This window comes from Conger conger, chromosome 16 (assembly GCF_963514075.1).
Source record: "Conger conger chromosome 16, fConCon1.1, whole genome shotgun sequence".
In the NCBI taxonomy this organism is placed as follows: domain Eukaryota; kingdom Metazoa; phylum Chordata; class Actinopteri; order Anguilliformes; family Congridae; genus Conger; species Conger conger.
In genome coordinates this window covers 20,903,294-20,918,254 of record NC_083775.1, presented here as the reverse complement: position 1 = coordinate 20,918,254, position 14,961 = coordinate 20,903,294, and the positions used below count along the sequence as shown (strand labels likewise).

Genomic DNA, 14,961 nt, shown 5'->3' with positions numbered 1-14,961 from the left:
TTATGTTTGTGCGGAAAGGTAAGACTTTTACAAATCTGTAGTCATACAAGTTCATAACATCCAATCCCTTACAGTGGGTCAAGAACATAGACGCATATTTCCACATTTTAAGTACTGCAGCAATTTATCAGGAGTATTCTGAGCAAGTCTGCAAAATTGAACATTTTAATGGTTTAGAGGTATATACTTATGAATGAACAATCACATTCTAATACGCAGACCTATGACTTCACAAACACAATCTGGGGGGTTGAACAGACACACAATGTCAGCTACAGGTGGAAGGGAACAATAACACAATAATACAATAACACACAAACAGACAGGGACACAAATAGGTGCAAGTAGGACATCCACACACTTGGGCTGTACAGGGAAGTAATGCTGAGCTCTGCCAGCGTGCAGCAATGCGAGCAGCTCAGTCCTTTGTGCTCATATTTGAAGGAAAAAATATTTATACTTAAGTCCCAGGGATCTTCAATAAAAGGGAAAAATATGTTTTCAAGCAATGTATTCTTTTTTAAAACATTTCAAAAATGCACATTTCACACTAAGTAATCCACATTTAATTCACACATACTACTTTGTGAACATGGCATTTGCAAAATGTCAATATTGTACTACATTGATACACATACAGTTGAGCCGTAATATATCAATTTAAAGATACCTCCAATAGGTTATTGCATTAAATATCTACAGGACCACGCCATTGTAGCCTGTAGTGGGCATTGGATAAAGGGGTCAAATCAGTAAAGCAACAAGCTTTGCTGAGTAAAGCTATGAGTGTGCATAATGGTTAATAAACCGTCAGCTATCTACCAAGTTATTACTGCATAATGGTTGTTACTGTATTCCGTCTTGTGCATTGTTCTGTGGACAGCTTGCTCTGTAAGAACAAAGAGGAACACAATATAATATTAAATGCTGAATGTGCCTGGGTGCGGTGCTGAATTTTCGTTTTATTACCAGTGTACTTCATATAGATATTTTACATTGATCACATCACACATTAACATACATATATAAGCACTCACATGACACACCTACATGGATACATACATTCTTTCTCAAACACATGAACTTTTTTACAGAGTTTAAAAAAGGTCACATTTATGTGGGGAAATATACCTTGACATGACTGCAAATCTAAGACAACAGGGTAAACAGCATAATTTGAATCTTATAGCAACCTGCTTTGTTCATTTGTATTTATTTGGTAATCATTGCATGTAGAGCAAGTTCACTGGTACTTTTCATAAAAACCCTTTCATAAAATTTGACTGACCTTACATTCAAATATAAAATGTAATAGAAAATAAAGAAATCAGTTAAGGCAGCAGTTCTGTATACATTAAGATCAACAGTTTAAGATTATTAAAGGCATACTATGCAGGATTTTTACATTGAACATTATAAAATAATCATGCTCAGTCATATCTATATGCACTGGCAATCTACGTCTTTGCGATAAGCTTGCCAAATCCATGCTCCTCTGCCTGCATTTCTTCTTCCAACAAGTGTCTGGGACATTTTTGGACATCACACTCTTTTCTGTGTAGGGAGGGGTGTGTGTGGCTCCAGAGCATGTGGGATGGGCTCAGGTTTCCACAGAGTGTTTGCAGCTGAATAGTAGCAAAGTAGCAGAAGTACAACGAAGCAACAAGCCAACAGGGCTCGTTCAAGAACCAGAGTCAACCGTAGGAACTGCTTTACCTGAATGGCGACAGCTTTAGTTCTCCACACTACGTCTCCCCATGTACTATTATTTCTTTTTTTTTACCTCGTGTGCTTGCTATTTTGGGGGGTTCAAGCCTGGTGTTCTCCCTTCTGCTACTCTGTAAAGTGTCTTTGTGACTGTCTTTTCTTGTGACAGGCTTCTATACAAATAACATTTAAAAAAAGGTTTGCCAAGGGGATGAGTGATGCGGAGCTGGTGTTGTCTGTTGGACCAGCAAAGTAAAATTACCACTAGCTGTCCAGCTAGCTATGCTTGCTGTGCTCAAGGTTATTTCCTGCCCTCAACGAGGGTGAATGAGCAGGTTGAGGCCAGAGGAGGGGATCTGATTGTAAACACAGGACTAAAATAAGGCTAAAAATCCTGCATAGGAAAATGCCTTCAAAGGAAAAAAACAAAACAACAACAGCAAAACACAAATTATATATTTGGCCATGTAAGGGAAAAAAATGTCTTCACTCCGTCAGCGTTCAGGAATGAAGCCCATTGAGAAATCCTATCATAACCTCCTGGCTCAGCACAGCGCTACAGATCAGACCATCGGGGGTACAGTCTGACGGTGTCGTTCCATGTTCAGGGCAGTCTCTGCATCGAGTTGGGGTGTTCTGCAGAAGTCCTCGTTTCCCGTTCGTAATTCAGGCATAATGTCATTTCTGAGTTAGGCTAGGCTGGCGGTGAGGTGGCTGGTTCAGGCTTTATACTTCTGTGCAAAAGTTAAGTGCAAATCAAGGGGTGCGGTTGGGGGTGGGGTGTGGTTGCGGAGAGGAGCGGTCAGCAGGGGTTGACCTGGTTCAGCTGGATCATTGGGTACTGTTGGTAGGTTTTGCGAATCTCTCCGAGAGATGTGATTAGGGACGAGAAAGAGGGGCGTCGGCTGGGGTCCGCATCCCAGCAATGCTGCATCTCCAGGTACACCTGCGAAAATACAGGAAATCTGTACTTTAGTGTTTGCATGTGTGTGTGCATATATGCGTGTGTCTATGGGGGAGAGAGACTCTGTGTGTGTGTGTGTGTGTGTGTGTGTGTGTGTGTGTGTGTGTGTGTGTGTGTGTGTGTGTGTGTGTGTGTGTGTGTGTGCGCGTGCATGTTTGTTTACCTGCTGTGGGCAGTTTCGAGGGCAGGACAGTCTTCTGCGTCTCTCCAGCAGTTCAATCAGCTTCATCACAGTCATCTGTCCCTGAACAGTGCCCATCATCTCAAAGAATTTCTGCAGAAAAGACACACACACAAGCACATACACAGCTTCAGGACCCCCACACAGTTACATGTGCTTCAGAACACCCACACACAGTCACATGTGCTTCAGAACACCCCCACACAGTCACATGTGCTTCAGAACACCCCCACACAGTCACATGTGCTTCAGAACACCCCCACACATAGTCACATGTGCTTCAGAACACCCCCACACAGTCACATGTGCTTCAGGACACCCCCCACACACAGTCATACGTGCTTCAGAACACCCCCACACAGTCACATCAGGGATTCAGGGATTGTGGATGTGTTCAGTTTGTAGTTTCTCCACCTCACACACTGTCGCATTGTCAGTCTCCCAGCAGGTGTGCTGTTATGGCAGTGTGGTATTCAGGTGTGCCGTTACAGGGTTCAGTGTGCAGGTGCATACCGTGGGAGGGCTCTGTCGGTGGTCACAGCGGGTCAGAAGCTCGTACAGCGTCACTCCAAAGGACCAGACATCAGAAGAGAAGGAAAATTTGCTTTCCCTCAGGCACTCGATGGCATACCTTACAGAGAATCACACACAGATACATTTATAAAAGAGAAACTAATGCACAGACACTCAATGGCATACATTTGTTACGGAGAATCACACACAGACGCACGTATACAAGAGAAACTAATGCACAGACACTCAGTGACATATGTTTGGTATAGAGAATCACACACAGATGCACGTATACAAGAGAAACTAATGCACAGACACTCAGTGACATATGTTTGGTATAGAGAATCACACACAGATGCACGTATACAAGAGAAACTAAAGCACAGACAGTCAATGATGGCAGAGCTGGACGCGCCCATAGCAGAACCCACCAGAATACGGGGCTGTCTCCATCCTCTCGGACCCGGTAGTACACCTCCCCCTCCGGGATGTGCTTGCTGAGCCCGAAGTCCCCGATCTTCACCATGTTCTCGTTCTCCACCAGAACGTTCCGGGCAGCCAGGTCCCGGTGGATGTAACGCTTGGAGTGCAGGTACTCCATACCCTGAGGATCATAGGAGCTTTACTCTTAGCTTCACATAAAGAGAGCGTTAACAGGTTTGCGCTATTAGGTTTAGATTTATTACAACCTCATCGATTGCTTTATTCTGATTAAATTGTTTTTTTGGTTTTACTTCATTCACATTTACTTCAATACACATTCACTCGCACAAATACAGGCATACTCTGCAACATCCCTGTTAGGGACAGCTGGCCACATATAGGCTTTGACTGTAGTTGAACTCACTGTTTACACATGACATTTATTACACCTCTGGCATGGCTACTTAAACCCTCACTTGTGGTTATTATATGTTGAGATTCAGACGGAAGGCTTTGTCGGTTGCATCCCTCGCAAATCTGTCATTGCGCATCATAAATAAACATTTTCGACTGGAAAGTGGTCACCAGTGTGTTACTTCAGTGGTACCAACTTGGGCCCACAATTCCTAATTGCATTATGGTGAAGGTCGGTTCACAATGAAAAAGTCTGAACATAACCAAGTACCGCTGCACCTCTCTCTGGTCTCTGAGCTCACCTGGCAGATCTGTTCAGCAAAGAGGAGAATCTGTGCCATGTTCACATGGTGTTTGGGCAGGTAGTCCCTGAGGCTACCCAGCGGAAGATACTCCATGATCAGCTGCACAACCTCCCCACCTGCAGAGACGCACACAGCCAGCTCACCTTCCTGCCTCCCACACAGCAGAACAGCTACCTCTCGGTTACAGGTCCACAACAGGCCTGATAAAGACTACAGCTGTGTGAAAGGTCACAGGTCTGATAAATAGGTATGGTAAATGTTACAGGTTAGTGAAAGGGTGTAAGTGAGAAAGAACAGGACTGAAGTGAACTGAAGTTTAAGCTCAGAACGTGCGCTGTATCTGTGTGTTGTGGCAGAGAGAGGTGAGTAGAAGGAGACAGGTGGCAGGTGCCGAGAGGTCTCTCACTGAGTTCCGAGCAGCAGCCTTTGTACTTGACGATGTTCTGGTGGCAGAGAGACTTGAGGATGTCGATCTCCTTCCTCCAGCCTCCGTTGGGCTGGGCCCGGCTCTCCTGCTTCATCACCTTCACCGCCACATACTCTCCCGTCCCGTCATTGGCAGGGTCATACACATACAGCATCACCTTCCCAAAATGCCCCTGAAATACACATACAGCATCACCTTCCCAAAATGCCCCTGAAATACACACACAACAGCACCTTCCCAAAATGTCCCTGAAATACACACACACACACACACACAGCACCTTCCCAAAATGTCCCTGAAATACACACACACACACACACACACACAGCACCTTCCCAAAATGTCCCTGAAATACACACACACACACACACACACAGCACCTTCCCAAAATGTCCCTGAAATACACACACACACACACACACACACACACACACACACAGCACCTTCCCAAAATGTCCCTGAAATATACACACACACACACACAGCACCTTCCCAAAATGTCCCTGAAATACACACACAACAGCCCCTTCCCAAAATGTCCATGAAATACACACACAACAGCACCTTCCCAAAATGTCCCTGAAATACACACACAACAGCACCTTCCCAAAATGTTCTTGAAATACACACACAGTATCACCTTCCCAAAATGTCCCTGAAATACACACACAACAGCACCTTCCCAAAATGTCCCTGAAATACACATACAGCATCACCTTCCCAAAATGTCCCTGAAATACACACAGTATCACCTTCCCAAAATGTCCCTGAAATACACATACAGCATCACCTTCCCAAAATGTCCCTGAAATACACACACAACAGCACCTTCCCAAAATGTCCCTGAAATACACACACAACAGCACCTTCCCAAAATGTCCCTGAAATACACACACAACAGCACCTTCCCAAAATGTCCCTGAAATACACACACAACAGCACCTTCCCAAAATGTCCCTGAAATACACACACAACAGCACCTTCCCAAAATGTCCCTGAAATACACACACAGCATCACCTTCCCAAAATGTCCCTGAAATACACAGTATCACCTTCCCAAAATGTCCCTGAAATACACACACAGCATCGCCTTCCCAAAATGTCCCTGAAATACACACAGTATCACCTTCCCAAAATGTTCCTGAAATACACACACAGTATCACCTTCCCAAAATGTCCCTGAAATACACACACAACAGCACCTTCCCAAAATGTCCCTGAAATACACATACAGCATCACCTTCCCAAAATGTCCCTGAAATACACACAAAAGCACCTTCCCAAAATGTCCCTGAAATACACACACAACAGCACCTTCCCAAAATGCACCTGAAATACACACACAACAGCACCTTCCCAAAATGCCCCTGAAATACACACACAACAGCACCTTCCCAAAATGTCCCTGAAATACACCCACAACAGCACCTTCCCAAAATGCCCCTGAAATACACACACAACAGCACCTTCCCAAATGCATCTGAAATACACACACAACAGCACCTTCCCAAAATGCCCATGAAATACACACAGTATCACCTTCCCAAAATGCCCGTAAATTACATAGTATCACCTTCCCAAAATTCACCCAGACACACACAAACACACACACACACACGCACACACGTCCTTACCTCTCCCAGGTCTCGGATCTTCTTCAGGTAGCGCTTGTGAAAGACGCTGGGGTCTGCATCGGGGACGGACTCAAACTTGGAGGAGATGTCAGGGTCTGACCGGACACAACAAAATGGTGCCGTTAAATCACCGGTCTGCGGCAGTGACACTAAGCAGGAAATGTCTCCTGCCAAAGCAAAATGAAGAGGGAAACCTACTCTTATACTGCAGGTCAGTCAGCTCTCGGAGGATGGTGGGGAAGGACGGTCTCTCTGCGGGGTCGTAGGTCAGACACATGCCGATGAAGCTGGCCAGTTCCTGGGATGCGGGCTCCGGGAGGTGACTCCTCGTTTCGTAAAAGCGCTCTTTCTGTAGGAGGGAAGGGGCAGGGGTCAGGGGTCAGGGGTCAGGGGTCACCATGAAGGCCGTGGAGCATTAGGGGTGTTAGCGAGGGTTTTAGCGGGGCTGTTAGCAGTACCTCTGCCACCGTGCACTTGCTCATGGGCAGGACTCCGTCGTTGCAGATCTCCAGCAGCGTGGCTCCGAAGCTCCACTGGTCAGCCGTGCTCCCTGGACGCGGCGCGTCAGACAAGCACTCTGGGGCCAGCCAGGGAACACGCTCCACACGCTCTGCACACGGAACAATGAACATGCTAGCCTCACTTCGGTGAACAACACGCTCTGCACACGGTACAGTGTACACGCTAGCCTCATGTTCCACCAATGTGCACATTCACAGATCTCTACATCATATGGACACTACATCCACATACAGTACTATGCAAAAGTCTTCGGCACCTGTATAACATTCTGTATGTTAGATTCTTTCAAAAATAATTCAATGAAAGGTCCTAAATAAATGTACTATACATTTTACATTACATTTTAGTAATTTGGCAGAATAGTTAAAAACTGAATCAAATCAATATTTTTTGTGACCACCCTTCAGCGTCAAAACTGCAGGACAGCGTTGGCTAAGACAATCAGCAGGGAGGTTGTTCCAAGCATGTTGGAGAACTTGCCAGTTCTTCTGCAGACTTTGGTTGGCTCCTTGCTTCTGATCTCAGACAGCCGTGATCAAGTTATGTAAAAAGTTAGTTACTTAATTAAACAAAGTTACTTTGTTTAATTAAATACAAAAATGTCTCTGTAAAATGTAATCTTTTGGAAAATGAATATTTGGAAATCTCAAATGTGTTTTATACTAACACACACAAACAAATAAACATATATCTATAATAAAGTCTTGGGTGCCTAAGACCTCTGCACAGTACTGTACATTTAGTCCATCAGCCTGTCCATATGTAATACAGATCAGTGAAATCGGTGACTCGATTCAAAATGAAGTTGACAAAACATTTTTAAAAATGCTAGCTAGAATCTAACTAGGATGGAAATCACAAACTACTACTGGGACTATTAGAATATGGATCTTGTCAGAAATGTAGTAATCTAATAATCTTCATACACAGACAAAAACATTACGTGTAATTTGGCTGACGCTTTTATTTTACGCTATTAGACTAAACAAGAGACAATCCTCCCTGGAGCAATGTAGGGTTAAGGGCTTTGCTCAACAGCTGGGGGGATTCAACCACCGAACTTGCATGTCCCAGTCCTGTACCTTAACCACTATGTACTGATGGTCACAGGGAAGTGTGATGTAGAGAGCTGATGATGACGGCGGTTGTGGCAGTACCTTCCCGGGAGAGGGCGGTGACGGCGATGCCTGGGTCACTAAGTTTAACAAAGGGGGCGGTGCCCAACTCCAAACCCTTCCGAGCCACGAGGATGTTCTTGGCGCAAACGTTGCCATGCACCAGACGCTTGTTCTCCTGCGGGGGGGGGGGGGTTGGCAGAGCGTGAGGCAAGGGGGACGGCATAAAGATTCATTGAGTTATAATGATGGAGTGCCGTTAGACTCACCAGGTAGGTCAGGGCACTGGCCAGCTGCTTTGCAACTGTGAACTTCCACTGGGGAGTGACCACGCCCCTCTCTTTCTGCAGGAAAATGTCCAGTGGCCCATACTCCACAAACTCCTCCACCATAATGTCTGCCAACAAGGTCACACAGAAATGTTAGTAAAAGACCAAGAAGGGTTTGCAGTGTCTGACCCACGGTGAAGGCTAGTGTCGCTCGACTGAAATTGCAGAACATTCCTGAAAGTTCTATTGTCGCCCGGCGTAGACAATGGTCATTGTCCTTAGCAAAAATATATAAGCGCACCCAAGCTGTCCATAGTATAAACCAGGTGATCTGTTTCATGCTGGACTATAAATTGGTCTTAAGGGTATGTGAAAGGGGCCTGTGATTGGCTGAAAGATGTGAATGCACTGGTGATGGGCGAGCTACTCACTCTCTGATCCTTTGACAGAAACTCCGTGGACAAAAACCAGGTGACTGTGAGACACCTGACTCATCAGACTAGCAGTCTCAAAGAACGCCTGAGAGAGGGAGAGATGGAGAGAACATTTACATATACATTTCTCATTGAGCGAATTCCCTGCGCAGAAGAGCTTATGAAAGCCACGCAGAGGGAAGGCAGCGGAGGTTGGCGGAGACGCTCACCAGCGCGATGTCTCTGTGGCTCTGCTCCAGGATCTTCAGCACCACGCGGATGCCCTTGCCTTTGCTCAGGTTGTTGTTCCGCTCGCCGAAGCCGTCGTCGTCCTCCTCTTCGTCGGCTGCAACCCGCAGCCAGCCAGAGTAGATGCTGGTCCTGGTGCCCCGCCCTAAATTCTGGTCCTGCGAACAGGAGAAACGTGCCCCACAGAAACGTTCTCGTCAACTCAAGGTGGCGCCCAGGGAAACACGTGACCTGGACAGAGAAGGAGGAGTGTAGAGGGATGGGGGGGGTCTAGGTTTGTGTAGAGGTAATGGAGCGGATCAGCTTTGTAAATGGTAAATGGTAAATGGTTGGCATTTATATAGCGCCTTTATCCAAAGCGCTGTGCAATTGATGCTTCTCATTCACCCATTCATACACACACTCGCACACCGACGGCGATTGGTTGCCATGCAACGCACCGACCAGCTCGTCAGGAGCATTTGGGGGTTAGGTGTCCCAGCCCGGGCAGGGAATCGAACCGGCAACCCTCCGACTGCCAGACGACTGCTCCTACTGCCTGAGCCATGTCACCCCAGGTGTAGAGCAGCGCTACTCCACATCCTGTGGGCCACAGTGTCTGCAGGTATTTGCTCCTACCGAGTGCTGATTTCACTATTTGGCTTATTATCTGAACCAAGCAGGTAAAATAATTAGAGAAATCAGTTGGTGTAGCGTACGGCAGGCCAGCAGGACGTGGAGTTGAGTAGCGCCGGTGTATGGGGGTATGGGTAAGGGTTGTGTAGTTGCAAGGGAAATGTTGTAAGAGTGGTGTATATGCAGAGGTAAGCAGACAGCTGCAGACAGGGGGACTCACCTGTGTGATCTCCTTGTCTCTGATCTGGTGGAAACGTAGTTGGCTCAGGTTCAGGGCATTCGAGTCACGGACAGGGTCGAACTTCTGGCCCCGAACTACAGTCAGGTCTGTAAGCTCTGTAACACACACACACAGTGACATACAGTTCAGCCAGATACAGACACACCTTTAATGACAGATTTGATAGTTCCAACATGCGCACGCACGCACGCACGCACGCACACACACACGCACACACGCACACGCACACACACCTTCGGCTCGTGGCAGACAGCACTTCCGCACAGTAAAAGAGTCCTGGCCAGACTTGAGCACGCAGGGCTTCAGGCTGTCGATGAGCTCCCTGATGCTACTGAACTCCCGGTCCCAGCCCTCCAGGACAAACACCGCCCCCTTCTGCTGGATGCGGAACTGCCGATGAGAGCCCACACTATCCTGCAAGAGTCCAGAGCATACAGCGAGTCACACACACGCCGCTCACTCCCCACGACAGACACTCACAGGCACATTGTCCAATCGCATTCATTTTAAGCTGACGTCGAAAGCCAATGGGCGTTTGCCCCGGTGCCTCACGCTGGGATGGGCGTGGCTAGGCGAGGTCCGCACCTGGCCATTGTTAATGACGGTCAGGATGATGCGGTGAAAGTCTAGAACACTCCAGCGCAGGAGAAACACCCCCGACTCTCCACTTTCTTTCCTCAGCCTCTGAAGGGCAAAGTCCTCCCTGAGAGACAGAGACAGAAGTAAAGAGAATAAGAGGGAGAAACCGAGAGAGATGTACCTACTTAAAATTAGGAATAGTAGTGCATGTAGTCTATATTCTACTGCGTGTGTATGTAGTATATGCTCTGCGGCGTATAGTGTTGAGTGGTTGTATGGTGCCTGTTACACACCGCATGGGTCCGTACAGGCCGTTGTTCGCACTCAGCACTACTCTAGGCGGGGCCACCTCATGACAGAGGTAGTGATGAGGGACAGCCGTCAGGCGAAAATACCCGTCAACCAGAGAGACAAAGGAGCGGGCCTGCAGACTGGAGCCCAGGCACATGTCCTGCACCAACACAGTGTAAACACAGAGCTTAAACTGAAAGTTTAAAACCAAAAATTTCAAACAGACTTTTACAGAGTTTGAACATAATTTCAGGGCTGTTAAAAAGACCATTTGAAATACAGCGCTTCGTACGGTTTAAAGACGCAGCGCGGGCAGACGGCGGTTACCATGGACAGGTTGTCCTGCAGGGTGACGCAGACGCGGGATCCAGCGATGCGGATGTGGTAGATGCTCGGGAAGTCGCAGAAGGAGTTCCAGTTGATTGGCGCGTCGCCCTCCTGCTGCGGGGGGAGGGGCTTAGCCCGTTTTCTTGCCCTTCGGTTTCCTTTACCGACAGAGCCGTTTTCCTGGGCCTTGGGAACACACACACACACGCATAAGCACGTCCGCACACACAAAGTTCAGTATTGGACATATTAAACACAGAGATTAAACACAGACTAAAAACTCGAGCTGAGAGCTGGTCAGAACTGGTCAACTAGCTACCAGCTGTTTCAAAACCTAGCTTGAGCTAGGTTTTTTGTCCAGCAGGGTGTGCATGTGAGTATGTGAGTATATGTGTGTGTGTGTGTATGTCCGGTGGAATAATATATTTTCATTATACATAAGGCAGACTATGACCCATTAGTGTCTCTATGGGCTACACTTGTCGCGGCTATAGAAAGTGCCTTCCTTTGGACTGATTATGTATGCCAGTAATAGTGAAACAAATCGGCGTGTCGTTCGTCGACAGAAGCAGACAGACACTCACAGCCGGGGCCTCGGGCTGGGGCACCTCCCTCCACTGGATGCCGCCGGTCCCCGACACCAGGACCTGGTGAGTGATGACGGCGGTGGGCGGGGTGCTGGGTGGCGCGCTGAGGTAAGCGCTGTTGCCGCCCCACTCGGACTGCAGGCTCAGGTGCGCGAGGGGGAAGGTCTCGGAGCCGAAGCCGGGGGCCAGGTGCTCCAGGGTGGACAGGTACTTGTACATCAGGTCCTGCAGGCCGAGGCGGCCTGCGCTCACCGTGTGCTGCTGGAAGCTCCGCACGAACTGGCCGAACACGCGGCGGATACGCAGCCGCGTCAGCCAGCTGTCCTGGGTCAACAGCTGCTCCAACGACCTCGGGATGCACTGCTGGAAGCTGCAGAGACACAGAGATAGTCACACACACACACACATACATATATATATATAACATACACACATATGTAGACACACGCATATAGACACACACATACATATATATATATATATAACACACACACACACACACACTTTTTAGACTTATTGGTCTTCTGCAGCTGTAACATATCTGCTTAGACTGTACACAAGAGAACGTGTACACATTCACTACACACTCACACACAGTATAGGGTACATCATGCACAGACCATCTCACACATACATATGCACTCACTCACAGACACACATTAAAAGAGGCACACTCACACAAACAATCTTTCATGCACAAACAAACTCACAAGTATAATCAATAAAAACTATGAAAACATTTATCAACTGCAAATTCTACTAGCCAGTAGTCACAGTATGGTTCACTACATCGAGCTTTCTCCAGAAGCAGGAAGTGGTTACCTGATCTTTTTGGCCACTTCCTGGAGCGTGCATCCAGACAGCAGTGCCTCATGAGACAGGTGCAGGACGGCCATGCCCAAACTCTCATTCTTAAAGCGGCTCAGCTCCTCCCCACGAGCCTCCGGCAGGGGGGCGACGTCGTTCACAAAGTCAAACTTAGACTGAAAGGCACACAAACACAGTCAAATTTCTCTACCGTCATACCTTGGAAGTGGCTCACACAGGCATGCACACACGCGCACACACGCACACACGCGCACACGCGCACACGCGCACACACGCACTGTGACCCACCTGAGCGAACAGGTACTCGAGGGAAGGCTGCTCCAGGAGGGGCGTGCCTCCATGCCCTGTGTCCGCAGTGACAGGGTTCGGCCGGCCAGCGGTGTAAAGGGCGTGGCGGTGCACGACCGGCTCCTTGTCACTCATGCCATGCCAGTTCCTGAAGTAGAACCTGCAGGAGCACAGAAGGACGCTGACACACAGAAGCTCACACACACTCGCACACAGAAGGACACTCACACACTGACACACAGAAGCACACTCTCGCACACACGCAGACGCACACACACAAGCACATACTCACACACACACACTAACCTCATGCGGAAGTGCAGGACAAGGCTGGTCTCTGGGTTGAATGTGTGGTTGGGGCTGTACCAGCAGCAGGAGGAGGGGCTATACAGAGCAAACAGACTGTGGCACAGAGGGGTGATACCTGGAGAGGAGACACGCACATTTAAATACAAACACATATTCATATGCACTCACAGCCATGTAGATATGTATACATAGACAACTACACATACAATTACATTCACACATTTATAAACACACACATATATACACATATCACATATATACATTACTCACGACAGACACACAGGCAGACAGACAGACAGACAGACACACAGACACACACACTCACCCACTTGCTGGGCTGAGAGGATTGACAGCTCCTCAGCAGTCACCTCTCCCTCCCTGTGAGAGAGGTAGCGTTCACCCTCTTTGGTCCAGAATAGAAAAACATGGAGCCCAGGCCCAAGGGGCGCCTCTCCGTGGCTCCTAGAACTCATCCGCATGGCCACGCCTTCACACCTGGACAGCCAGGAAAGAGAGACTTTACCCATGCACCTCTCTCCACCACCCGCAGTCACGCCACCAGAGCAGCAGGGACCGGGCTTCGAGAGGGGAGGCTGGTCATAGAGCTGCTCCACACTGTAGGGGGGCTATAAAGCTACTCCACACTATGGGAGGGAGACGATTCAGTTGCTGAACACAGCAGGGGAGAGACCATAACTCTAGAACAAAAAGGGTACAATTAGCCAGCCTTGCCACAGCTCTACAGTGGGGAAAGGAGTCTATTTGCACCCAGTGAGCATCGGCTATATATTATATAGAATGGTTAGAAATAGCATAATGCCGAGTTTTGTATAAACTACATACCTTTTATTAAAATCATTTCATATGTGACATACACATAAGCATTGTTGTCTTATTTATAAAGACACTTCAAAGGTACACACGGTATGTAATAGCCTACCAATATGCTTTAAAATGTAGCGATTATTAAAGCGTTGAGATCAAAGACTCCTACTTTTAGCCCAAAACTCAGTACATTTTTAAACGATAGCATTAAACAGGAATAGGATTTCACTACAAAAATAGGATACGTAATCGAATTAAATGCCTATTATATCCAGCTTTACTAACGATTAATACATGCTTATAAATGCATACCTGTAGTTTAAATCACAATGAGATGTCAGGCAACCAAAGTGCGACGTTTCAGGTGTAATTACAAGCGAATTGAGTTTGTTATGCTAAGTCTAGCTCGCTAGTTGGTTAAATAGCAAGCTAACCAGGCCTTCCGGGTGTAAAAGCAGAAACTCAAGCTAATAAACGTCATTACCAGTCAGTTGGTACGAACACAAAGGTTAACAATGAGTGCCGAATAAAAAAATAAAACATGTATAAAATACATGCTGGTTAACCGGCCATCGTATTTATATTTCGCGTCATATAATCGCTGGCAAAGAAGCGAACTATTAACCAAGACGTCTTTGGTGTACGAAATTATGAGTTTCTACCGCTGCGCAAATAAACGTTTCGCATTAAAATGGCCTATTGAGAAAGCGAAAACTAAGTTTATCTTCAGACAACAACCATGCTCCCGACCGCAGTAAAGCAGATTCTTACCATGAGATTCTGTGAATTCAGAAAACCGATAGATTTGAAGCAGGGGGTTTGCAGGTAATATGCAATATTCCCCCTTGCTTTTCATGCATTCTATGTACGCCCACGCGTCAGCGAGCAGGTATCCGTTTCATTTCACATGAATCGAACTGCTGCGCACTGCGTGA

The 14,961-nt window shown here is 47.3% G+C and overlaps 1 protein-coding gene across 1 annotated transcript; it reads right to left on the bottom strand.

Annotated features, from left to right (window-relative positions):
- Positions 1-496: 496 nt before the first annotated feature.
- tyk2 (tyrosine kinase 2) lies at positions 497-14,942 on the bottom strand. Its single transcript, XM_061223552.1, has 24 exons — positions 14,798-14,942; positions 13,527-13,696; positions 13,199-13,316; positions 12,893-13,052; positions 12,599-12,759; positions 11,774-12,146; positions 11,190-11,375; positions 10,865-11,022; positions 10,578-10,695; positions 10,226-10,406; positions 9,972-10,087; positions 9,118-9,294; positions 8,906-8,993; positions 8,475-8,602; positions 8,248-8,383; positions 7,027-7,178; positions 6,767-6,917; positions 6,569-6,663; positions 4,914-5,106; positions 4,505-4,623; positions 3,797-3,969; positions 3,366-3,483; positions 2,835-2,945; positions 497-2,653 (listed from the first exon to the last, which is right to left on the bottom strand). Exons 2-24 carry the CDS (start codon positions 13,678-13,680, stop codon positions 2,510-2,512), a joined length of 3,510 nt encoding a protein of 1,169 aa, XP_061079536.1. The 5' UTR covers positions 13,681-13,696; positions 14,798-14,942; the 3' UTR covers positions 497-2,509.
- Positions 14,943-14,961: the final 19 nt, after the last annotated feature.

What these genes read in the sequence shown, in the direction of transcription:
- tyk2 (XM_061223552.1), bottom strand. Translation starts at nt 13,680, where the DNA reads ATGCGGATGAGTTCTAGGAGCCACGGAGAGGCGCCCCTTGGGCCTGGG. An exon ending in CCGTCATTAACAATGGCCAG is followed by an intron (nt 10,407 to 10,577) that starts GTGCGGACCTCG and finishes GGACTCTTGCAG; the next exon opens with GATAGTGTGGGCTCTCATCG. An exon ending in CTGTCTGCCACGAGCCGAAG is followed by an intron (nt 10,088 to 10,225) that starts GTGTGTGTGCGT and finishes TGTGTGTTACAG; the next exon opens with AGCTTACAGACCTGACTGTA.